The sequence below is a fragment of the Sminthopsis crassicaudata genome, chromosome 4 (genome assembly GCF_048593235.1).
Source record: "Sminthopsis crassicaudata isolate SCR6 chromosome 4, ASM4859323v1, whole genome shotgun sequence".
NCBI lineage: Eukaryota > Metazoa > Chordata > Mammalia > Dasyuromorphia > Dasyuridae > Sminthopsis > Sminthopsis crassicaudata.
The window spans coordinates 285,239,838-285,265,846 of record NC_133620.1 but is presented as its reverse complement, the minus strand read 5'-3'; the positions used below and the strand labels follow the sequence as shown (position 1 = coordinate 285,265,846).

Below are 26,009 nucleotides of genomic sequence, written 5' to 3'. Positions count from 1 at the left end.
CTTCAGTATTTTTTTTCCTAAAATGTGACTATTTAAGTAATATATTTCCTCATCTGTCAATCTCAGCAATCTATATTTTTGTAAGTATTCATCCATTTCACTTAGATTATCAGATTTGTTGGCATACAGTGGGACAAAATTATTCCTAAATATCGATTTAATTTGCTTTTCACTGGTGGTAAATTCACTCTTTTCATTTTCAGTCCTGGTAATTTGGCTTTCTTCTTTCTTTTTTCTAGTGAAATTAACCAAAGGTTTGTCTATTTTGTTGGTGTTTTCATAAAACTAACTCTTCATTTTGTTTATTCATTCAATAATTTTCTTACTTTCCATTTGATTACAATATTTCTTTGACTTTCAAACTTTCTAATTTGGTATTCAAGTGGAGGTTTTTAACTTGTTATTTTTCTAGCTTTTTTAGTTGCAAGCCCAATTCATTATCTTCTTATTTTATTCATGTAAACATTTAGAGACATAAAAATCCTCCTAAAAACTGCTTTGGCTGCATTTCATAAGTTTTGGTATGTTGTCTCATTATTGTCATTCTCTTGTATGAAATTATTGTTTCTATGATTTGTTTTTCAGCCATTTATTTTTATTTCTTTAAATTTAATAATAGCTTTTGATTTTCAAAATACATGCAAAGATAGTTTGCAACATTCATCCTGGCAAATACGTTTGTTCCAAATTTTTTTTCCTCCCTTCCCACTACCTCTCATCCCAGACACCAAATGATTCAATGCATGTACAATTTTTCTAAACAAATGTCCTCATTTATCATGCTGCACAAGAAAATCATATCAGAAAGAAAAAAATGAGGGGAAAAAAGCAAGCAAATGACAAAAAGGTGAAAAGACTGTATTGTGACCCACGTTCAGTCCCCAATTTCTGGATACAGATGGCTCTCTCCATCACAAGTCTATTCGAATTGACCTGAATCACCTCATTTATGAAAAATAGCCAAGTTTATCATACTTGATCCTCACATACCTCTGTTATTGCTGTACAGTGTTCTCTTGATTATACTAATTTCACTCAGCATCAGTTCATGTAAGTCTCTCCAGGGCTGAAATCGTCCTGATCGTTTTTGTATAAAACAGTAATATTCCATTCCATTCATATGCTATAACTTATTCAGCCATTCCTCTCAGTTTCCAGTTCCTCCCCACTACATTACTCATACTTATTAACCTGCCCCTTCACTCTCCTAATGCCTGTAGATGGCACCAGAGAGCAGTCTTTGCCAATTAGTCATTTTTTGGATACTGATTGACTGAGAGTGAATGTCAAGAGCAATCTTTTCTGTTTTGTCCAGAAACCCTCAGGGTCATCTCTCCCACAATTATTGATTGATTGAATTGCTTAGGAGACAGAAGCCATTCTCTGCCTCAAGCGCTACCTTGTCTTACTCCCTGAGTAGGCATGTCCTCAGAGACGAAGGCCTCCCACAGCATCCAGGGCCTTCACCAGTCATCCTGATCTGTAATTGGCAACTAGACCCAGAAGGTTCTGGAGGAGACAGTGAAGCAGGCGATCTTGCACAGCCCTCCATCACAAATCCAATTCACTTGCATGTCATGGCATCAGTTTTTAATGTCATGGTCCTCTTCAAGAAGGGCAACAACAATCAGATCCTCTGTGAGTTAGCAGTCATTTATTTAATCTCAAGATAAATCTTTTAGTTGTTTTTTTAATTGATCCCTGCAGTCCTTTTCCTTAGAGCCAAATTAACAAATATCTCAGGTTTCTTTCCTTGGGAAGCCATTTTCCTTCATTTCTGAAGATTTTTGGCTCTGTCCCTGTCCATCTTTCTGTCTCTTTCAGTACTTGCAGGACTCTGATCTTTGGTACTTTCTTTTGAGTGGCGCCATACCTAACTTTGCCAATGGCCCCGAACCTACAATGCCTACAATGCCTCTAAATCCCTCCAGTTACCACAGCTAAAGTTTTCCCTTAAGTTCCATATCCCCTATGCTCTGAAACTGCAGACAATATCATATTAAAACATGTAGTAAACAATATATGTATGCTTGGGATCTCAGTTTATTTTTTTTCTTTTCCTTCCCTGTTCTTTTTGCCTAACTGGCATTTTCACTTGCAGGAATGGATGCTGATGGGGTTGATGGCTCAGAATCAGAGACTAAGAGTTCCAAACCTCCTTAGATATTTATTCCAGCTTCTCCGAATCACAATCTCTTCTACATCTCAACCATCTAGTCTCTGCCTGAGGACCTGGGGGGGGGGGGATTATTACTTCCAGAGGCTTACCATTACACTTCTAGACAGAATCCTTAGATAAAGTCAGCATCTCTGCAATATACATTCAGTTCCCAGATGTGCCCTCTTAGAATATCTCATTTATGTTCCAAACAGTCCTCCAAATACTTAAAAATAACCATCCTGTTCATTCAGGATCTTTTCTTCTCCTGGGTAAAAATCCTCAGTTCCTTCATGCAGTCCCCTCATCATTCTTGTCCTTGTCTCCAGGACACAGGCTTGTTTGCTCAGGCCTTTTCTAAGATGTGGTGCCACGATTACAGTCCAGGTCTGGCCTGACCAAAGCAGGGTCTTGGAGAACTATAGGTTATAGGAATTTGGGAAGAAGGAGACTATAAATGGCTCTGAGAGAGGGGACTGTTGGGAGTTGTGAAAGTGGAGGGCTGAGGAGCCTTCTTAAATTTTCAATGGGGAAAATGGAAGAACTTTTCTACATTTCTCCTAGAAAACTGGTGTGTCAGACATTAATGCTATGGAGAATTAAAGCACAAAGGAAAATAACAAGGGAGTATTAGGGGAATTTTCTTATTCACCATTGGGCTCAAAAGAAGAAATAATTGATTTGAATGCTTTAATAGAAGAAATGTTAACAAAAATGGAATTACCCAAGTCTTCCAGTGTCTCTCTAAGTAGTATTGACTTCAACATGATTTGAAGGGGTAAGATGTCCTTCATCAGTCATTTCAGGACTCTCTAGAACAAGGGGGTAGGAGGAGGATTGGGTCAGGAATGACAGCACGGAGGTTCCTAGCTCAAACTTGCTCCTTGCTATCTCTGTAATCTTGTGAGAAAATCTGTTAACGCTGTTGGTCCCCATTTTCTAACGTGTTTGATTCTTTCTAAGGCTAATTTTATGTTCTCTATAAAATATGCAGTTCAGTGGTTTCCTAGTCGGAGTTTGAGACAAGAAAGAAGGAAACCTCCCAAATGTGCCCAAGGCCTTTGTTTCTGACAAAGTTTACGAGGAATGGATTCCTTCCTATATGAGGCAGTTCGGAGTTTACTTTATGCTGAAATTGTATTCTTCCCCTCATCTCCCCATCTTAATAATTAAGTTGTTCCCGCCTGTTTTTATTGTGTCTCTTTTTTTGTGGCCCCATTTGGGGATTCTTTTTATCAGAGAAAAGAGCGTGGTTTACCGCTTCCTTCTCCAGCTCATTTCACACAAGAGAAAAATGAACCAGACAGGGTTAGTGACTTGCTCAGAGTCACACAGCCAGTAACTTGTCTGAGGGCTGGATTAGAACTCAGGTCTTGCTAACTCCCCGGGGAAGGGCAGGGACTGAGGAGGGCCGGAGGCTGGAAGGCCAGGGGGAGGGGCTGCGGCTGGGACCTGATTTTTCTCTGTTCAGGCCGAGAGCACCAGGGCTGTGGGTCCCTGAGGAAGGACGGGAGGCAGGAGAGAGCTCCGGGAATAACGCAGAAAGAGACCAAGGCTATAACGCTGGGGGTTTTCTCAGGTCAGTTTCAGTTTTGGTCTCTAACCTGGGCAGGTTTATTCTGCCCATTCCCCGATGACGTTTTCTGGCTCCCGTTTCCTATTGGCTGGCAGAACTCAGCGAAGCCAATCAGAAGTTAAGGATTCCTCCTATATAACCCGAAGGTAACCTGCTGTCAGGGATCTTGCCGGCTGCCTGTCCATCATGGGCTCTCAGGCGCGCGCTCTCTTTCTGCTGGGGGCCCTGGCCCTGACGGAGACCCGGGCGGGTAAGTGGAGAACAGCACTCCCCGGCCGCCGGGAGACCGGACACAGTGTCCCTGGGAGACTGGGGGCGGGATGGGGGTCTGCCACGGAAAGCTCCTCCAAGCCCCCACCCCCCGCAGTGAGAAAGCTGCAGTCTCGGCGGTGGGGGAGGAAGAAGCGGCGAACGAGTGTGGCCGGGGGCGGTGACCGCCGTCCCTTAGCTGGGGTTCCGCAGGCGGAGAGCGGCCTGGGGCCGGGGTCAGGGGGTGGGTGGGTGTGAGGGCGCGGGCGCTGGGAAAGAGGTGCAGGAGGAAGGGTGTGACAGTGCGGGGGCGCTAAGGAGCGGAGCCTGGGAGCCCCCGCAGGGAGGGGGAGGACGGAGAACCAGAGGCTTTTTTAAGAACACAGAGGATTTAGGGGCGAGGGTGAGGAGGGGCCCGGCGAGGACACATAGTGGGGGGCCGAGGGTGAGAAGTGGGAGGGACCCGAGACCCGGACCAGAGGAGAGAGCTTCGGTGTTGGGAGGGGGGGGGGCAACGCCCAGTCCGAGGGCCACTAGGACCTACTGTATTGTTGTCAGGAGAGGGGTTGTGCGGATCTCAAAGCGCTAAAGTGAGAAACATATTATGTATTATGTGAGATTTATTAGGTAATGATCGGCATGTTACATAATTATTAGTAATACTTATATTAATGTAATTAGTAATATATGATTAACATGTATATTATTATATGCTAGTGGTAAATAAATGTATGCTCTACATACATAAATATTTATTATAACATGATATGTAATTTACATGCTTATATGATAGGGGAATATATATGAATGTTCTATATATAAGTATGTCTTGTATCATGGACATAATGTAATTAGATTATTTTAAGACTAAAAAAAAATTAATACTGGCATAGTATATAAATTAAAATTGTGACATCTTACTACGGCGGGGCACCAGCAGTGTGGGGCAGAGGGGCTGGGATTCCAGGGGTGAGGCGGCACCTCCAGATTTGTTGTTCACAGTCCGGGCTCACACCCGGGCGGGACGAGGTCAGGGGTCACACCCGGGCCTGACCCCTGACACCAGGCAGCCGGGGTCGGGCCCGCGGTCACCGCCCTGAGCCCGGCCCGCGTCCCCACGTCTCAGGCTCTCACTCCATGAGGTATTTCTACACCGCCGTGTCCCGGCCCGGGCTCGGGGAGCCGAGGTTCCTCTCCGTGGGCTACGTGGACGATCAGCAGTTCGTGCGCTTCGACAGCGACAGCGGGAGTCAGAGGATGGAGCCGCGGGCGGCGTGGATAGAGAAGGTGCAGAATGAGGACCCGGACTACTGGGAGCGGAACACGCAGATCTGTAAGGGGGCCACACAAACTTACCGAGTGAGCCTGCAGAACCTGCGCGGCTACTACAACCAGAGCGAGGGCGGTGAGTGACGGGCCGGGGTCACTCATCACGTGAGGAGCGGGGAGGAGCCGGGTCCGGACCCATCCCACGGTCCCTGCGGGTCCCACTGAGGGAGGACCCCCCCAATGACTTCGGGAGCCCTGGGGGGGCGTCCCAGGGTCAGCCCTGTGGGGCAGAGGCTGGAGGTGCTGACCCTGGGGCGGGGGGCGGTCAGGGGTCCACACCTTCCAGCACATGTACGGCTGCGAGGTCTCCCCGGACCTCTCCTTCAAGCGCGGGTTTAGTCAGTACGGCTACGACGGGCAGGACTACCTCGCCCTGGACACGGAGACCCTCACATGGACGGCTGCGGCGGACCAGGCGGTGAACACGAAGCGCAAGTGGGAGGCGGAGAGGAGCTTTGCAGAGGGAACTAAAGCCTACCTGGAGGAAACGTGCGTGCTGTGGGTGAAGAAGTACCTGGAGATGGGGAAGGAGACTCTGCAGAGACCAGGTACCCCCCCCCCCCCATCAGCCCGAGTGTGCTCCGCCCTCTAGGCCTCAGCCTCCCCCTTCCACCTCCCCTGCAGCCTCAGCCCCGAGTTCTCATCCAGGCACCCAAGGACCTCAGGGCCCGGATTGTGCGGTGTGCCCTTTTCCCTGTCTGACCTTATGGCCCTGAAGGGCAAGGGGTAAAGGGCAAGCCTGGAAATGCCTCTGACCTTTGCCCCCAGATCCCCCTTCTGCCCGAGTGACCCGTCACAGCGCCTCCAATGGGGAGGTGACCCTGCAGTGCCGGGCCCAGGACTTTTACCCCTCGGAGATCTCTCTGACCTGGCTGAGGGATGGGGAGGAACAGCACCAGGACACAGAGTTCATTGAGACCAGGCCTGCTGGAGATGGCACCTTCCAGAAGTGGGCGGCTGTGGGGGTGACCTCGGGCCAGGAAGGGAAATATAGCTGCCGAGTTCTGCACGAGGGCCTGTCTGAGCCCCTCACCCTGAAATGGGGTAAGGATCGTGAGGGGGGCTGGGGGGTGGCCGTTCCCACCTCCCAGAGGGAGCAGAGGGAGGGGGAGCTGCAGGGGGAGTGAGGGAAGGGTCAGTGAATCTCAGGCCAGAGAGGATCCCAGCCTTCCAGCTCCCTTTTCCATTCCAGAGCCAGAGTCCTCCTCCCCCTGGATCATTGTGGGGGTCCTTGCTGCTGCCCTCCTCCTCCTCACTGCTGTCATTGCTGGAGGTGTGGTCTGGAGGAAGAAGACTTCAGGTGGGCAGGACTGGAAGGGGTCATTAGGCACAGGCACCGTGGAGATCCAGGCTTCCTCTGAGCTTGTCCGTCTCTCCCCAAGTTCTCTCTTTCCCAGCTAAGAGACTGTCAGCCAGGCCTCAGGTTCTAGATGAATAAACCTGTAAGTGGAAGACACTTTCTGGAGTGTACCTTGTAGTGGTACAACAGGCTGGCTGAGGGGAACCTGCTTCAGACTCATAGAAATGGACACAGGGGTTTCTGCTAAACAGACTGGGAGTTCTGTCACTGGGCCAGACCAGGATAGAACCTGTGATGCAGGACTGGGGTTGGAAAGTGCCCTTCCTGGTGCCTCTTTTCCCCTTTCCTCTGAGAGCTAGGTATTGAACTGGAGGGGGGGGGATAGAGTCAGTGTCATTTATTGTGTCTGCAACACAGCTCAGTGAACTTCTGGGGTCTTAGTGTGGTCTCCTCTCCTGGACTATGGAATTTGTTTTTCTTTCCCAGGTGGAAAAGGAGGGGATTATGTTCAGGCTGCAGGTAAGTGAAAGGCTGATGTGGAAGGGAGGAAGGAGGAGCCAGCCCATGGTATCTTTGGGACTTGGGAAATGAGAAGTCAGAGAAGAGACTTACTGAAAGTCCCCCCCTTGGGTCCCTTTGCCTTCCCATCCCCTGGTTCTGGAATGTGTGTCCCGGACTGGTTGTTTCCCTCTTTTGTCTCCAGGCAATGATAGTGCACAGGGGTCAGATGTCTCTCTGTCAGCCAAAGGTGAGACTCTGAGGCTGGTGTGAAGGGGACAAATGAAGGGGACAAATGAGTGCTGAGAGGGAAGAGAGGCTTGAGGTGAATTTGAGGATGCTCCTTAATCTGCCTTTCTTTCTTCAGCTTGAGAGAATTGTCATCTGTGGACTCAAGAAAGAAAAAAGGATAATTCTCATCCTAATTCTTGTCCTCTTCCTGTTGACCTTTGCCTTCCCTTCCCAGATTGGCCCCTGTGATCATCACTGTACTCCACGGAGCAAATTCAGAGAAGCATCTCTAATGCCCTCAATCTGTTATCTAAGGCCTCCCATATCTTTCTTCCTACTTTCTACCAGTTTCACATTTTAGGCAATGAAACTAACAGTAAAAGCCAAAAGACTTTGGGAATGATCTTTCCTTAACATTTAAAAAAAAAAAAAACTTATCTATTTTTAATATACATTGCTTTATGAATCATGTTGGGAGAGAAAAAACTAGAAGAAAAGAATGTAGCATGTATTGATTTACATTCAATCTCCATAGTTCTTTTTCTGGATGATAATAGAATTTTCTGTCCAAAGTCAATTGGGATTGCCTTGGATCGCCTTAACATCTGATGGTTCACTAAACTCTGATATTTTTCTCCTTGGAAAAATTTGCATTGTGAATGATTTTTCTTGAATCTTCAACTTTTCTCCACAATTTCAATTGACATTTATGTTTTAGTGGGGGTTTGGGGGAATGGAATGACAATGTGGAGATGTTCTGGCTATTTGCAGGAGAAAATAAAACTTTGACTTAAGAATTCTTTGATTTGCTCTGCTGTGTCTGTGATTGCAGGTGGGACCTGGAACAAATACACAAAATAGTATGGGAGAGAGACAGTTTATTGGGAGAATGTAAGTGTTTATCTGATTTTTACTGATCAGGTGCACATATTGATATACTGTATTCTGAATTGTTCCAGGCCTTCATACAGAATTCAGGCCACATATTCTTCCTGAAAACAAGAAGGGCGAAAACAGAGAAAGAAGTTTATAGACTGAGTTCCCTAAAGAGTATTGGCCCTATAGGCCAATAATAATTTAGAGCTCCTTTTCTTATGACTAGAAATAGTTTTAATTTCTTCATCTGAAAATTGTCTGTTCATATCCTTTGACCATTTATCAATTGGAGAATGGCATGTTTTGTTTGTACAAAAAGTTTTGACCTTAATATAGTAATATAAATAATAATAATATAAATATATATAATGAAAAATTCTAATGAAGCTGGCCTAATTGTACTAGTCTTAAAACTTTATTATAAAGCAGCAATCATCAATACTATTTGGTATTGACTACGAAGTAGAATAGTTGATCAATGAAACACATTATATTCACAACACAATAGTGAATGACTGTAGTCATCTAGTGTTTGATAAACCCAAGGACCCCAGCTTCTGGGAAAAGAACTCACTATTTGACAACAATTCAAAATTAGTATGGCAGATTCTAGTCATTGACCTACACCTAACACCCTATATGAGGATAAGGTCAAAATGTGTTCATGATTTAGACATAAAAAGTGTAACTATAAGCAAATTAGAAGAACAAAGGGTAGTTTACCTCTCAGATATGTGGAGAAGGAAGCAATTTATGGCCTACAGTATGAGTACATTATTGAATGCAAAATGGATAATTTTGATTATATTAATATAATAATAATAAATTATTATTGATCAGAGAAATGAAGATTAAAACAACTTTGCGGTACCACTACACATCTCTCAGATTGGCTAAAATGATAGACAAAGATAATGCAAATGTTGGAGGCAATGTGAGAAAACAGAGACACTAATATATAGTTGGTGGAGTTGTGAACTGATTCAATCATTCTGGAGAGCTGTTAGGTTCTTACTAAGTGCTAAGTAGGTACTTAACAATTCTCTAGTTCACACCTTTGGTTCGGGCCTTTAAGAGGAGTTTTCACCTTTGAACTTCTGAGGAGGAGTTCACATATTTAAAGGAGATTACACCTTTAAAAGGAGTTCTGAGGTAGAGTTTACATGTTTAAAAGAAGTTTGCACCTTTAAGAAGCCCGAGTTAGGGGGCAGCTAGGTGGCGCAGTGGATAGAGCACCAGCCTTGAATTCAGGAGGACCAGAGTTCAAATCTGAGACTTATCGTTTCCTAGCTGTGTGACCCTGGGCAAGTCACTTAACCCCAGCCTCAAAAAAAAAAAAAAAAAAAAAAAAAAAAGAAGCCTGAGTTAAAGAAGCCTTTAAGTCCCTGAGTTCTCACATGCCCTTTTAAAAGGAGCATGTTCATTGGTTGAAATGTTTCTCACAAGCCCTGTTGAGTTCTCACTACAATCTCTTCGAGGATAAAAGAAGCAACACTGAGCAAGGCAGAAGAGTCTACTCTAGGTCAGAGTTGGGACGGCTCTCTACAGGAAGAAGAGTCTGGCCAGAAGATTGAGTTGAGACAGCAGATCTCCTCCCAGAGAGCCATTGGCAGTTTCTGGAGACAACAGAACATTACAGAGAGCAATTTGGAACTATGCCAAAAGGGCTATCAAAATGTGCATACCCTTTGATACAGCAGTGTTTGTACTGGGTGTGTATCCTAAAGAGATTATAAAGGAGGGAAAGGGACCCACTGTGCAAAAACATTTGTGGCAGCCCTCTTTGTGGTGGCAAGAAACTGGAAACTGAGTGGATGCCCATCAGTTGGAGAATGGCTGACCAAGTTATGATGCATGAAGGATATAGAACATTTTTGTTCTATAAGAAATGATCAGCAGGGTAATTCCAGAGAGGCCTGGAGAGACTTACATGAACTGATGCTAAGTGAAGTGAGCAGAACCAGGCCATCACTATACACTTCAACAACAATATTATATGAGGATCAATTCTGATGGAAGTGGCTATCTTCAGCAATAAGAGGATCCAATTCAGTTCCGGTTGATTAGTGATGAACAGAATAAACCCAGCGAAAGAACACTGGGAAATGAGTGTGTACTGCTTGCATTTTTGTTTTCCTTAAATATGTACACATATGTTGTGTTTAACATACTTTAACATGTTTGAACATGTATGGGACTACCTGCCATCTAGGGGAGGGGGTGGAAGGAATGAGGAGAAAAGCTGGAACAGAAGTGTTTGCAAAGGTCAATGTTGAAAAATTATCTATGCATATGTTTTGTCAAAAAAAGCTATAATAATAAAAAATAAAAAGCTTTAATAAAAGATAATTTAAAAAAAAGAAATACTAGTTTCTGTGCATATCCTGTGATCCAGCAGTGTCTCTACTGGGAATAAATAAATTTAAAAATGGGAAAAAGTACTCACACATGCAAAAATATTTGTAGCAGCCCTTTTTGTAGTGGCAAGGAACTGGAAAGTGAGTGGATGCCCATCAACTGGGGAATGTCTGAATAAGTTATGGTATGTGAATGAAATGTGATATTATTGTTCTATTAGAGAGCGTCAGCAGGATTTTTTCAAAAAGACTTGGGGAGACTTACATGAACTGATGCTAAGTGAAGGGAATAGAGCCACATGAATTTTGTACATAGCAGCAACAAGATTATGGGATGATGAACTGTGATGGACTTAGTTCTTTTCAACAATGAATACTTCAAGGCAATTCTAATACACTTGTGGTGAAGAGAACCACCTGAATCATCTGCACTATGGAGACTGAAGGTAGAACAAATCAAAGTGCTGATTTTTCTTACACACTATGACAAACGTAGAAATAGGTTTAGAAGACTTGTAGTAACCTGTATTGAATTGTGTGCTGCCTAGGGGAGGAGGAAGGGGGAAAAAGAAGGAGAATAATTTGGAATACAAGGTTTTGCAAGGGTTATGTTTAAAAAAAACTATATTAGGAGTCTTATAAGGTACTAAGTAATTGGACTTGAGGAGACAATGGTTAAATCTAGTTTAGCATTGATTTAATCCTACAACAAATAATGATTTCCTAGTGATACAATGATTGGTGTATACTCAGTGTAGAACATATAAGGAAGAGCTGTCAGGGCAAGAAAGGACAAGCGCACTAGATGTTTTCTGAGGCTGAGACAGATTCATTCCATCTTCCATCTTTGTTGTGGCTGGAGGCTGAAGCACAAACCTTTGGATTTGGAGACATTTGAAGGAAGCTAGAGGCAGAAGCTGGCAGAGACAAATGAAAGTGGTCTGGCTATACCAGATCTAAGAGTATATTATAAAGCAACAGTCCTCAAAACCATTTGGTACTGGCTAAGAAACAAGAAATCAATCAGTGGAATAGGTTAGGTTCACAGGACAAAATAGTCAACCACTATAACAATTTCGTATTTGACAAACACAAAGGTCCCAGCTTTTGGGATAAGAATTCACTATTTGACAAAAACTGCTGGGAAAATTGGAAACTAGTATGGTAGAAACTAGGCATTGACCCCCACCTAACACCATATACCAAGATCAGGTTGAAATGGGTTCATGATCTAGACATAAAGAATATTATAAGCAAATTAGAAGAACATAGGATAGTATGTCTCTCAGATCTGTGGAGAAGGAAGGAATTTCTGACCAAAGAAGAACTAGAGAGCATTATTGATCACCAAATAGAAAATTTTTGTTAGGAGCAATGAAGCACTGTTCTCTCTTTGAGATGTGCCATGGAGCCTGTACCCACCTCAGCTGGTAGGGAGGGCTCAGGAGGTAAAAAGGGAGTTGGCCTCTGAGGCAGGAGGTTGTGTGGGTAGAGTTGGTTTATAACTGCAAAAGTCAGTGGCCAGAGGACTCTCTGAAGGCCTAGGAATTAGGAGAGCCTGGCAATGTAAAAATGCAGAGTAGTACTAGGGCATTCACAAATGAAGTGACTGCCCAGAGTTAAGCATTTTCTTTACACTAGAATATTATTGTTCTGTAAGAAACAACCAGCAGGATGAATACAGAGAGGCCTGGAGAGACTTACATGAACTGATGCTGAGTGAAATGAGCAGGACCAGGAGATCAATATACACTTCAACAACAAGATTATACAATGGCCAACTCTGATGGACATGGCCCTTTTCAACAATGAGATGATTCAAATTAGTTCCAATTTTTCATTAATGAAGAGAACCAGCTACATCCAGAGAGAGGACTATGGGAAATGAGTGTGGACCACAACATAACATTTGCATTCTTTTTGTTGTTCTTTGCTTGCATTTTCTTTCTCATTTTTTTCCTTCTTGATCCAGCTTTTCTTGTGCAGCAAGATAACTATAACTATGTATACATATATTTCTTATTAACATATTTAATATATATTGGATTATCTGACATCTAGGGGAGGGGATGGGGGAAAGGAGGAAAAAATTTGGAACAGGTTTTACAAGGATCAATGCTGAAAAATTACCCATGTATATGTTTTGTAAATAAAAAGCTTTAATAATTTTTTAAAAAGAAGAAACAGAATCCTACTTTAATAGAGTTAAAAGCAAAGTCATATACTAGGGAAATGAGCAGAAAAAAAAATGAAAATCTCTGACCATTCAAAGTTATTCTGGTCACAAAGAAGATCAAAACCTCCCTTCAGAAGATGATAAAGTCAAAGCTCCTCTATCCAAGAAAAATAAGAATTGATCTCAGGCCATGGAAGCATTCAAAAGGGAATTTGAAAAGTAAGTTAGAGAAATAGGGGGGAAATTAGGGAAAGAATTGAGAGATGTAAAAGTGACGCAGGAAACCCCTCTCTTCTAAAAGTCAGTCACCTTGAACCCAGATTCCTTAATCCTAAAAGCTAACCCCCCACTTCTGTTAACTACCACTAATTAAACCTTTCTATAGAGTTCTGCTGACACTAACCAAATTTTCTATAGAGCTGAACTAAAGTTTAGTACCACTAATTAACTTTCAATAGAGCTGAAGCTTTCTATAAATTTGAACTACCACTAATCAAACTTTCTATAACTTTACTGAAGCCTATTCAAACCCAAACTTCCCTATTGTTTCAAAAGCCCCCAAGACCAGAACTCTGATCACAAAATTAAGTACTCTGGATGTAACATCTAGCAAAACTCCTAATCCCATTTTGGAGCTTTTGTCAGCTAAGAAGTTGGTTCTCTTAGTGGTCTACAAATAAACTTTTTTCTTTTTCTTTGCCTCAGAATTGATTAAGAGTAAATTCTCTTACCAGACTGGCTTGTCTCACACACCATTAGCCTGGATCCCCAACAATTTGGTGGCCCCATACAGGGAGATAGACAGAGCCCGGCTGTAGGTAAGCCCCCTCTTTCTCTGAACCCCCATAGCTGTAAGCAGCCAAAGATCCGGATTAATTTGGTCTGCCTGGAGCTTCTCACTCAAGCAAAGTCTTTTGCTTAGGGAATTTCTGCGATTTCATTTTCTCTCTCTCTCTCAAGGAACGCCTTGGAGAAGAAAAAAAAGCTATTGGGAATATCTGGGGTGCTTACTAAGGCTCTTAAGACTTTTGAGTATTTTTTGAAGCTTAAGGCGAGAATGGGACAGTTTTGTTCATCCATTCCTAAAGACTCACCTTTAGGCTGTCTCTTAAAAAACAAGGACAAATTCGGCATAAGAGATCTCAAAACTAAAAAGCTAATTTATTTTTGTAAAACTGCTTGGCCTAAGTATGTCTTAGGGAACCATGAAAAATGGCTAATTAATGGCTAAATAGATTACAGGATTGTTAAGGAGTTAGACTTATATTGCAGGAGACAAGGGAAGTGGATTGAAGTCCCTTATATCCAAGCCTTATGGATATGGCTCTAGCACAAGAACCTAAATTAAGACTAACTTGCAAAGTATTGCTTGCTAAGTTTAATGGAGAGGAAGAAACTGACCTTTTAGATGATCCCTTCTTCTCCAATCCTTCAGGGGCACAAGAAGTGTCTGTTCTACCCTCCGGCTCTCTGCAGAACGCTTGCACTCCAGAATCTCCTCCTTATCAGAAACAGGATCCGGGGTCCCAAGATATACAACTGCCCTCTTCACCGGAGTCAAGTTCTGGAATTGCCCAACCCCCACTTCTTAGTCCTTCTCATACATGAAGTGGGCTCCCTTTCTCCTCAACCCAATCCCTTCCGCCTCTCTCTGAGTGGGGCCAGATGCAAGGCCTTTGCCCTTCTTGTGCTGAAGCTGGAGCTCCTTCTTCTCCACAAGAGCCAGATTGGGCTACAGCTGTTAATCAGGACATTGGTTTGGGTAAACTCTTCCCCTTGAGGGAAGTTGCTGACCCTCAGGGGGGAGTACTCAGAGTACAAGTGCCCTTTTCCATGTCGGATCTCTCCCAAATCAAGGAGAAATTGGGCAGATATTCTGAGGATCCTACTAAATATATTGAGGGATTTAAAACCATCACCCTCCAATGTGATATTTCCTGGGGAGATATTAGTATTATAACCTTCTCTTCTTGTACCATAGAGGAGAAAAGGCGAATCTGGGATTTAGCCCAGAAATTCGGGGACGATATGGCTTCCTCCTCCTCTCCTAGGTACCAGGCAGGGGCTGTTGCTGTACCCCTATCAGACCCCTCATGGAACTACCAAGAGGGAAGCAGGGACAGAGAGAGGAGAGACCACCTACTAACCTGCCTCATTGAGGGCATGAGGAAAGGAATCAAAAAACAAGTTAATTAGGACGAGCTCAGGGGGATTACTCAAACAGCTGAGGAGAATCCTGCCCTCTTCCAAGGTTGATTGGAAGAGGCCCTGAGAAAATACACTAATCTGGACCCCACTTCTCAGGAGGGTGTCACAGTTCTTAGCATGCATTTTATTAACCAGTCTGCCCTAGACATTAGAAGGAAACTACAAAAATTGGCTCTAGGGCCTCAAACCCTATGACTCAATTATTAGAAGTTGCTTTTAGGGTGTTCAATAATAGAGACCAGGAAGCAGCAATGGAGAAGGATCACAGGGCCAGAGCCAGAAATAAAGAACAGGCCCCACTTTTAGCGGCCGCCATTTCTAGAGAGCATAACGATTCATGTTTCAGGTGCAAAGGGCAGGGTCACTGGGCCCAAACATGCCCACGGAAAAAGCCTCCCGATCCTTGTCCTGAATGTCAGAAGGAAGGACACTGGAAGAGGGACTGCCCAGAGAGGGGTAGAGCCACCACCTGAAACCTCACCCTCCAGTCCTCTCAGGACTCGGAGTGATGGGGCCCGGGGTTCGGCGTGGCCCCACCTTTCTCCATCAGTGCAGCCGAACCCAGGGTGACTCTAGACTTGGCAGGTAAGCACATTAATTTTCTATTTGATACTGGGGCCTCTTTTTCGGTTCTGTTAATGCATTCTGGTCCAACCCACCCCTCCCCCCATAAGGTGATGGGGATTGAAGGGAGTATCCAGAGCTGCTTGGAAACTTTTCCCTTACCTTGTCGGTATGGGGATTTGCTGTTTCCACACTCTTTCTTAATTATTCCATCCTGTCCCGCCCCTCTATTGGGTCAGGATTTAATGGAGAAGCTGGGAACCCAACTCTCTCTGCTCAAACCTCCAAATGATATTTTTGTGCTCCTTCTGAGACCCTCCCATGTTCCTTATGAAATCTGGGAGGACATAGACTCTTCCGTCTGGGACCAGGGCATTCCTGGAAGGGCAACGCATGCTACACCAGCCCTCGTTAAGCTACGGGATCCTACTGTGTTCCCACATAGATGGCAGCATCCAATTAAGCAGGAGGATAGGATTGGGTTACAACCTTTAATTGAAAAGTTTCTTAAGTTTAAACTCCTAATTCCCTGCCAATCTCCTTGCAACACTCCTGTCCTTCCTATTAAGAAATCAAATGGAGATTATTGTATGGTGCAGGACCTAAGGGCGATTAATGAAGCAATTATCCCAATCCATCCCATAGTGCCAACCCCTATACAATCCTCATGAAAATTCCAGGGAATACTCAATGGTTTTCCACCCTGGACTTAAAAGACGCGTTCTTTTGTATTCCTCTATACAAGGACTCCCTATTTCTCTTCGCCTTTGAATGGGCTAAGCTAGGAGAGCTCCCACACCAGTTAACTTGGACTGTTCTACCCCAGGGCTTCCGAGATAATCCACATTTATTCAGGCAATCCTTAACTAAAGATTTGAGAGACCTTGAGCTGCCCTGCAGCAGCCTTATTCAATATATGGATGATATCTTGCTCTGCAGCCCTACTAGAGAGAGGAGTCCCTGGCAGTGACCATAAAAACCTTAAATTTCCTAGTTCAAGAGGTTACAGGGTCTCTCTATCCAAGGTCCACATTGCCTGCCAATCTGTCAAATATTTGGGTCACAACCTCACCCCCACCTCTCGCTCTCTAACTGAGGAGAGGAAGCAGGCTATCTTAAGTATCCTATCTCCTGTTTCTAAGAAATAGCTGAGAACCTTCCTAGGTATGACGGGCTTCTACAGGATCTGGAGCCCAAATTTCAGGATTATTGCTAAGCCTCTCTATGATTCTATTCAAGGTCCTGATAATCTCCCTCTCAAATGGGGACCTGAGCAGGCCAATGCTTTCAAAACCTTGCTCCTGCTCTCGCCCTGCCTGACTTACAGAAACCTTTCACTCTGTATGTAGATGAAAGGCGCGGGCCGGCTTTGGGAGTCCTTAATCTCTGGGATCTGATCCCAGGCCAGTAGGCCATTTCTCAAAGAAGGTGGACTCAGTTACTCTTGGATGGTCTTCCTGTCTCAGAGCTGTAGCTTCAATGGCCCTCTTGATAGAGGAAGCCTCCAAATTAACCTTGGGGCAGCCATTACAGGTTTTTACCCCCCACAGGGTCCAAAGCATTCTAGAATCCAAAGGCCATCAGTGGCTCTCAAGTGGGAGACTTACTAAATACCAGGCTCTCCTGCTAGATACCCCTGACCTGACTCTTCGAACCTGCCACACCTTAAATCCTGCCACCCTCCTCCCTGATGTCTCTCAATCTGGAGAGATTGTCCATAATTGCAAAGAAATTATAGACTCTGTATACTCTAGCAGAGCTGACTTAAAGGAAACCCCCCTTGAGAGAACCCAGATGAGGAATGGTTCACGGACGGGTCTAGCTTCCTCAAGGATGGGGAGAGAAAGGCGGGTTATGCAGTGGTATCTCTTTATAGCACCCTGGAAGCTAAGCCGTTGCCTCCTGGCACCTCGGCACAGAAATCCGAACTCATAGCATTAACCAGGGCTTTAGAACTGGGGAAGGGGATGAGAGTCAATATTTACACTGATTCCAAATATGCTTTTCATGTTTTGCATGCTCATGGAGCTATTTGGAAAGAAAAGGGCTTATTGACAGCAAAAAAACTCTTCCATTAAACACTCGGGAGAAATTCTACTCCTATTTACAAGCTGTCCATGAACCCCAGGAGGTCTCGGTTATATTTTGCAGAGGGCACCAGAAGGGAGAGTCACTTCAGGCTAAGGGAAATAGGCTGGCAGATGCAGCTGCTAAGACGGCTGCCCTTACGCCTCTATTGACACCTTTAATTGCCCAGCTGTCTGAGTCTTTTACTCCTTCCTATAGCACACAGGAGAAAGCTCTGGCAGAACAAAGGGGGTACAGTCTTTCTCCCTCTGGTTGGTACCAGATTCCCTCAGACCACCTCTTAGTCCCAGAGGCAAATCAGTGGAAACTGATCTCTGGTCTTCACCAGGCTACGCATCTGGGGAGGAATGCCCTCCACTCCTTGGTAGGACGCGTTTTCACTGGCCATAAACTAGGTCTCCCAGGCCTGCCCAATTTGTGCCCAGGTGAATCCTGAGGGAGCTATTAAGCCCCCCCTCTCCTGAAGCCAATTCAGAGGCGAGGACTAGCAACTAGATTTCACGCATATGCCCCCCTGCAGAGGTTTCAGGTTGCTTCTAGTGTTCATGGATACATTCACTAACTGGGTAGAAGCATTTCCCTGTAGGACTGAGAAGGCTCAAGAAGTATCTAAATGCCTGTTAAACAAAATTATACCTCTCTTCGGTTTGCCTAGCTCTTTACTGAGTGATAACAGCCCTGTCTTTATTTCTCAGGTGACTCAAATTGTAGCAAAAGCCCTTAAAATTACTTATCATTTCCACTCCGCCTGGAGACCCCAAGCTTGGGGAAGGTGCAGAAAATGAACCACACCCTCAAGTGAGTCCTCACTAAATTATGCCTTGAGACTGGGGAAGACTGGATTAAAAATCTCCCATTAGGACTGCTTAGGGTTAGAATACCCCTCCCCCCCAGGCCATTAAGCTAAGTCCATTTGAGCTCTTCTATGGAAGGCCCTTTCTAACAACGGACATTCTTGTTGACCCAGAACAGCATCTGGTCACTTGGTTTGCTACACAGCTTAGTGCAATTCAGAAGGCCCTTTCTGAACATGCAAACGAGCATCTCCCTAAACCCACAGATGCTCCTGCTCAGGTTAACTCCCCTGTAAATACCCAGGATATGGTGTATCTAAAAAGCTTGAAACCCCAAGGTACTGATCCCTTAGGAGTAGAGGGAAAGGCCCATACAAGGTCATCTTAACCATCTAACTGCAATTAAACTGGAAGGGTCCCCCAGCTGGACTCATATTTCTAGGATTGAAAATGCTGCTTCTGTTTCAGATATTCCAGTCTATTCCTGCAAACCCATAAAGGACCTGAAACTTCTCTTTCAAAAGAAGCCTGGGAAAAATGCTGGAGGAAGAAGCCTCTCACACTAATCTCCTTCCTCATTATGAGAACCCTACTCCTGATACGTTCTCTCCAGCTTTCCTGATCTTACTCTGTGGGTCCTCAGCAATGGGGTGACAACTTCCTGGTCAGACTCGGGAACTCTGCAGGGAATGGGGGTGTCCAGGATTGCTGGGTGTTCCATCACCACCCCCAGGGTGGGCCCCATATTTGGCCTAATGCATTCTTTGCAAAGGCTCCATTCCCACAGGCCACCAGCTCCTCAGTAGATGCCCCCCCCTTTGTACTAGCCAACCCCCAGGGGAACTACTCTGACCCAACTATTCCCTGCTTTCTGGCTGGGAAGGATCTCATATCTACCCATTACCACACCACAGAGACAGTGGTTGTCACCGTAGACCCTAATGGCCATGTTCAAATCCCTGATGGGGATATTGACCTGTACCACCAATGCTGTGGGTGCCAGCCAGTGTGACTCTTCTCAAAACTGCCGAAATTTCACCTCGGCAACTTGCACAAGCTGCATAGGTGGGACACAGGCCAGGTGCACTTATGATTATGCACCCCCTAAAAGTTAATTGTAGGGAACCCATTCTGGGATTATCCTGGCAAGCTCACCCACATTGCTAATATAGCACCTTCCTTGAAATTTCTCCATAACCTCCTCAAAACTAACATTCCAATTGGTAGGATGTTATGCGTTCATAATCATCTGTGGGGACAAGCAACCAGGAGACTGCTACAAAATATAACTTCGGGGACCACGTGCGCCAGGGGGGTATGCTTTCCTTTACAAAGTAAGTCCTCCACTCCACTTTAATGTTTCTAAGGGGCCTGTTAGGAGAAACATCTCTGTTTGGGACCCTCCCCCACTTGTGATTCTTTCCACTCGGATGCCTTACACCTTTTAAACATTATGGGGCTTGCACCCTGGGTTATCTAAGCACCCCTTTCATTGTATATAATGTCAGCACCTCTGATATCACCCCTTCAAGGAGGCCAAGGAGAGGGTTTTGGGAAACTATTCTATGGTACTTTCAGAAGGGCACTTCAATGCTAGTGCCCTGGGTAGGGTACTTAGAACATGAAATGTTCTCTCCAACCTAATGGCCACTATTAACTAGCTGGCAAATGAAACTGCACATTCTCTCTGGGAGATTCAAGAATCCCTGGAGTCCCTTGCCAACATGGTTCTGGATAATCGTCTGGCCTTAGATTATCTCCTAGCTTCTAGTGGGGGTGTTTGTGCCTTGGTCAATACCTTTTGCTGTATGTATATTAATAATTCCAGGGAAGTCAAACTTAGCACTGAAAAAATTTTAAGGAAAGCTGGCTGGATGAAGGACATTCAAGAGAAAATCCTTGCTCCTCCGAACTCTTCCTCTGGGTGGGACTCCTGGATATGGTCTCTCTTAACCCCCATACTAACTCTGATAAGGTCAAAGAGAGATAGCCCAAGATACAAATAACTAACAGGAAATTCCTGTCTTAGGAGAGGTTAAAGGAGATAACTTGAGACACAAATGAAATTCCTGTCTTATTTACAAATATCTCCAGAACCTCTTGGATAACATCTCTATACAATGACCCTGATTATGTATAAAAACAATTTCTAAAATTGTATTCCTCACACTCAGTATCCTTACCTTGTGCCAGCCAACTGGCGTCCCCTTGCTAGGCGGTTTGGCCTTTCTAGAAGCCAAATCCCTGTTTGTTTTAACACAGAATTGAGTAGTGAATTCATTCTCTATCCGGACCGGCCCTTGGTACTTTGGGGAAGGAGAGAGAGGTAATCACACCAACAGAAAAGGAGCTGATCCATCTCAGCTTAGAGCCTCAGTTTCTCCTCATCCTTTTTACTCATATTTGGTCCTTGCATTTTCAGACTGCTTGTGAGAATTGTTTCTTCTAGGCTTTCGAGCTTCAAACCTTCAACTGCTTCTACAACCTGGAGACTCTGGGACTGACGGAAACACACACCCTCTGGACTCAGCTGCAGCTATCTTGCAATCCCGTTAACCCTCCTGACATGAACTGCAAATGAACTAGGGACATCTCTACGACTCTTGCCAGCTTGAAGAAACTACAGATGAGACCTTCGTCCCTTTTCCCCAAAAGCATTTGGAGGTCCTTGTTTCAGGGGGGAAATGGCATGGGAAACCCCTCTTCTAAAAGTCAGTCACCTTGAATCCAGATTCCTTAATCCTAGAAACTAACCCCACACTTCTGTTAACTACTACTAATTAAACCTTTCTATAGAGTTCAGCTGACAACCAAATTTTGTATAGAGCTGAATTAAAATTAAGTGCCACTAATTAACTTTCAATTAGAGTTGAATTAATGTTAAGCATCACCAATTAAGCTTTCTATAGATTTGAACTACCACCAATTAAACTTTCTATAACTTTCCTGAAGCCTATTCAAACCCAAACTTCCCTATTGTTTCAAAAGTCCCCAAGACCAGAACTCTGATCACAAAATTAAGTACTCTGGATGTACCATCTAGCAAAACTCCTAATCCCATTTTGGAGCTTTTGTCCTCTAAAAGGTTGATTCTCTTAGGGATCTACAAATAAACTTTTTCTTTTTCTTTGCCTCAGAATCGATTAAGAGTAAATTTTTTTACCAGACTCGGCTTGTCTCACACACCATTAGCCTGGATCCCCAACAAAAGAAAATACAAAAAGCTAAAAAAGAATGCATTAAAAAGCAAAATTGGCCAGTTGGGAAAGGAGATACAAAAGCTCACTGGGGAAAAACAGAATTCATCAAATGGAAGCTAACGAATATGTGAGAAATCAAGATACAATAAAGTAAAACAAAAACAAAAAAAAAAAGAAAGAAAGAAAAAAAAGTGAAATATCCCATTGAAGAAACAACTGACCTAGAAAATAGATCCAGAAGAGATCATTTAAAATTATTGGTCTACCTGAAAGTCATGATTAAAAAAGAACCTAGACATTGTCTTTCAAGAAATTGCACCAGATGAGACCATTCCTAAATCCTATGAAACTAAGGGGGACTTCTTATAACCCAAATCCTTTGGGATACTTATTGGTCAGCTGCTCCTAGATGCAGAATCTACCCTTCTGAAGGGTAGGAAAAACATCTCTCCCCAAAGCTACTCCTTTGCAAGGACCCCACCTCCACACCTTCCCTTAGGAATTCCCATTTTAATGAGGGATACTGTAAGGGTTAAAAAGCCTCTAGAAGCAAGGAATGCAGCTCAAGGCATGTGGGAGTACCTGAGGGATGAGAGGTACCAAGGCACAGGCGTATCCCCAGAAGGCTGTGTCTGACTCCAGGTACCATGTCTCCCTCCTTAGTGCTCTCAAAGCCTAGCATGCCTCCCTCCCTCTTCTCGGGTCAATTACATTATGCCAGGTTCCTAGAGAACTTCCCCCTTGCCCCAGGTCTCCAGGGGATATAAATATGTGATATCTAGGAATAAAGTTCTCTTTTACTTCACCCCTACCTCCTGGTGGTCTGTCTCTGTGGCATCCCGGTTGGTGTCTGAAGATGGGTAAGTGTGGCCTAGAAGTGCCATCGACAAACGGGCATTAAGAGTAGCTCAAAGGGGAGTTACCAGGTTAGAGTAGTCCATAGGGGCGTAACAGATACATTTTCCATCTTTCAGAAATGTTTTTCATTGATACAGGTGAAGTAACTTATTGTCCTAAAACCATGACTAATGGGGGAGATTGGTCCTACATTTGACAAAGGGTTCAACAACATGAAAAGTACTCATTTAATATTTTGTTCATTCAGAAGTATTTATTTAACAGCAGATTGAGTGAACATTTCTTCGTCCTAGTACTCTCCTGACTTCTCTGCCTCAAGAGCAGAGTTTGTATATGATCTGGTCATATTTGTGGATGTACAAATTTTCATTTCCTTTCAGCGACCTTGTCACATAGATTGTGGTAGTCATTGCATACATTGTTCTCTTGGTTCTCTTTATTTCATCTTGTATCGGTTTATTAAAAAAAAACTCTTCCCATGTTTCTCAGAATTCCTTTTATTTCAGTTATATATATGTGTGTGTGTGTGTGTGTGTGTGTGTGTGTGTGGCCATGATACCATATTCCCATATTACTTAGTAATAGGCCTAGTAAGAAAGTGTCTGAGGAAAAACAACAAAGTATTATGCCAGTTAAGTTGGCCTAACAGCCATAAATGGGATCCCATAAATGGAATTTTTTAGAAATCCCATTTTTATATATTCCTTCAATTGGCAAAGAGGTGAAAGAATCATGCCCAAGTGATGGCTGGGTGATCAACTAGAAGCAGAATAAAAGAATAAAGCTATTTGCTGAGCACTGGAAGATTACCGAAAAGAAAAGGGTGGAAGAACCTGAGGAAGAAACCAGGAAGGGGTTAGGGAAGGAAGGCTTTGCAAAGAACTTTGCCAAAATGAAATTTCTTTATGAACTGAGAACCTCAGCATAAGGTTGTTCAAAGGAAAACAAAACTAAAGAAAGTTTAAAAAAAGTGGTTTAATCTGTTTTCAGAGTTCATCAGTTTTCTCTCTCAAGGTGGACAGCATCTCTCATTATGAATTTGCAATTTTCTTAGATCACTGTCTTGATCAAAGTAGCTAAGTCTTTCACAGATGATTTGTCCTTACAATATTGTTGTTAGGATGTATAGTCCTGGTTCTGGCCTATTCATTTTGCATGGTTCACTTCTCGGGTTTGTCTGAAACCAGTCTGCTCATCATTTCTTATAGCACAATTGTACATTACATTACATTCATTACATTCAATCATTATCATTACAATCAAATGCCACAATTTGTTCAGTCATTTCCCCAATTGATGGGTTTCCCCTTGATTTTCAAATAGACATTTTCTAAATATTTTTGTACAGATACATCATACTTCCTTTTTTTCCCCCCTGAGGCAATTGGGGTTAAGTGACTTGCCCAGGGTCACACAGCTAGGAAGTGTTAAGTGTCTGAGGCCTGATTTGAACTCAGGTCCTCCTGACTTCAGGGCTGGTGCTCTATCCACTGTGCCACCTAGCTGCCCCCATACTTCCTTTTCTTTGATCTCTTTGGGATATACATCTAGTAGTGATATTACTGGATCAAAAGTTATACACAGTTTTATAGCTCTTTGCTCATAGTATCAAATTGTACTCCAAAATGTCTAGAGTCGTTCATAACTCCACCAACAATACAAGAGGTCCCCATTTTTCCACATCCCCTCTGGCATTTTTTCATTTTCTTTTACACTCGTCATCCAATTTGTCTCCATTCATTTTTCCTCCTATTTCTCTTCTCACTCCTTTCAACCTCACTCTTTGACAGTATTTTCCTTCTCCTATATCTCTGCAGGTCCTCTCTTCTGTCAGTTTCACCCTTGTTTCCCTCAATGTCTTCCCAACCCCAGCCTTTACTTAGACTCTTCCCTTACTAAATTCTAGTCTGGTAAGATAAATTTATATATTTAACTGATTGTGTATATTAATGCCTCTTTGAGCCAATACTGAAAAAAGTAAGGTTCCAGTGATCCCAATCACCCACTCTCCTATCATCCTCTCATTTTAATAGGTCGTTTACTCTTCTTCATGTGAAATAATTTATATATTTGACCACTCTCTTCTGCACTTGGTGCCCTTCTTTTTTTATCCCTTAATTATTTTTATGTCATTTCCTCAAATTCACCTTTTACTCATAGCCTTTGTCTCTCTCTCTCTCTCTCTCTCTCTCTCTCTCTCTCTCTCTCTCTCTCTCTCTGTGTGTGTGTGTGTGTGTGTGTGTGTGTGTATATACACACATATATATATATACATACATATATATATATATATATATATATTTCTTTTAGCTTTACTATTAGTGGTATAATTTTTAAGAATCACAAATATCATCTTCCCATGTAGAGATATAAATACTTCAGGATTATTGAATCCCTTATATTTTCTTCTCCCCTTTTCCATTTTTTCAGTTTCTCTTGTGTCTTGATATTGGAGATCATATTTCTTGTTTGATTCTGGTCTTCCCCTTCAAAAGCTTGAAATCTTTCTATTTCATTCAATGGTCATTTTTTTCCCTTTGAGTAATAAGCTTAATTTCACCAGGTAGATAATTCTTGAATTATAGTCAATCCTTCTTTGCCTTCTGATATATCACCTTCGGTGACTCTCAGTCCTTTAATCTTGTACCTGCTAAATCCAGTGTAATCCTGATTGTGGATTCCTATTATTTGAATCATTTCTTTTGGCCACTTACACTAATTTTTTCTAGACCTGGTATATAATGTGCTGTTGTCTCCAGAAGCTGCTGATCGCTCTCTGGGAACAGATCTGCTGTGTCAACTCAAATCTCTGGGACAGATTCTTCTTCCTGTAGAGAACTCTTGTCTCCAGACAATTGCTGTTAACTCCTATCCAGAGTAGTGACTTCCCTCTTTTATCCTCCCAGAGAATGGGTGTGGGATAATGCAAGGGCTTCTGGGAAAAATTACTTCAACCAATGAACTTGCTCCTCCTATGCATGCAAGCTCCTCCCCAGTAAAGGCCTGAACTAGAGCATTGTCAAGTACCGACTTAGCACTTAATAAGAACCTAATATCTCATTATCTCATTAGCACTTAGTAAGAGCCTAACATCTCCCCCTTTCTTTTGATTTTGGACATAGGGTGGTTATAACCTTGAAATATAAATCCATCAATATGGGAGGCATTACACATAATTACACAGATTACATAAACACATAGTAATATAGTAACATAGTAACATAACACATGCTAGAAGTATGTAACAAATAACATGATCAAATAATCATAAATTGAGAATTTATAAATGTCCATAAGTCCATTGTCCATTAATTTCATCTTGTGTTAGGAAATACAATGATTCCTGCTGGTTTTTAAAGTTCTTTAACAGTCTTCTTATTAGCCATGCTCTTTCAGTGTACGATGTTTCTTAGATTTTCTCCTTTGTTTTGAGGTCTTTCTCTTTTTCTGTCTCTCCGATGGACAAGGCAAATACAACTTGTTGGCACCCATGTGATTCCTTCTCCATCTGTGGAGATATAAGCAAACCCTCTCCCCCAAGCAGTTA

At 43.3% G+C, this 26,009-nt stretch overlaps 2 protein-coding genes and 1 pseudogene across 6 annotated transcripts in view; all 3 read left to right on the top strand.

The window, feature by feature from the left end:
- Positions 1–26,009, top strand: part of LOC141540739 (antigen peptide transporter 2-like) — a 113,259-nt pseudogene that overhangs the window by 37,357 nt on the left and 49,893 nt on the right.
- LOC141566482 (BOLA class I histocompatibility antigen, alpha chain BL3-6-like) overlaps positions 1–26,009 on the top strand; it is a 74,391-nt gene that overhangs the window by 25,660 nt on the left and 22,722 nt on the right. The gene's annotated exons all lie outside the window — the stretch shown is intronic.
- The window catches only part of LOC141566481 (patr class I histocompatibility antigen, B-2 alpha chain-like), a 43,350-nt gene continuing 21,170 nt past the window's right edge, over positions 3,830–26,009 (top strand). The window contains exons 1-8 of one of the 5 annotated variants that reach the window (XR_012489324.1): positions 3,830–3,984; positions 5,110–5,388; positions 5,582–5,860; positions 6,081–6,356; positions 6,505–6,754; positions 7,099–7,131; positions 7,316–7,360; positions 7,478–8,138. Coding sequence is in view for 4 of the 5 variants with exons in the window: in XM_074311062.1 (XP_074167163.1) it covers positions 3,921–3,984; positions 5,110–5,388; positions 5,582–5,860; positions 6,081–6,356; positions 6,505–6,650; positions 7,316–7,360; positions 7,478–7,702 (1,314 nt within the window). In the remaining variant the exon portion in view is untranslated. Of the gene's footprint in view, positions 3,985–5,109; positions 5,389–5,581; positions 5,861–6,080; positions 6,357–6,504; positions 6,755–7,098; positions 7,132–7,315; positions 7,361–7,477; positions 8,139–26,009 lie in introns of those variants that run through there. The other 4 variants (XM_074311065.1, XM_074311062.1, XM_074311063.1 and 1 more) reach the window with 4 other exon arrangements.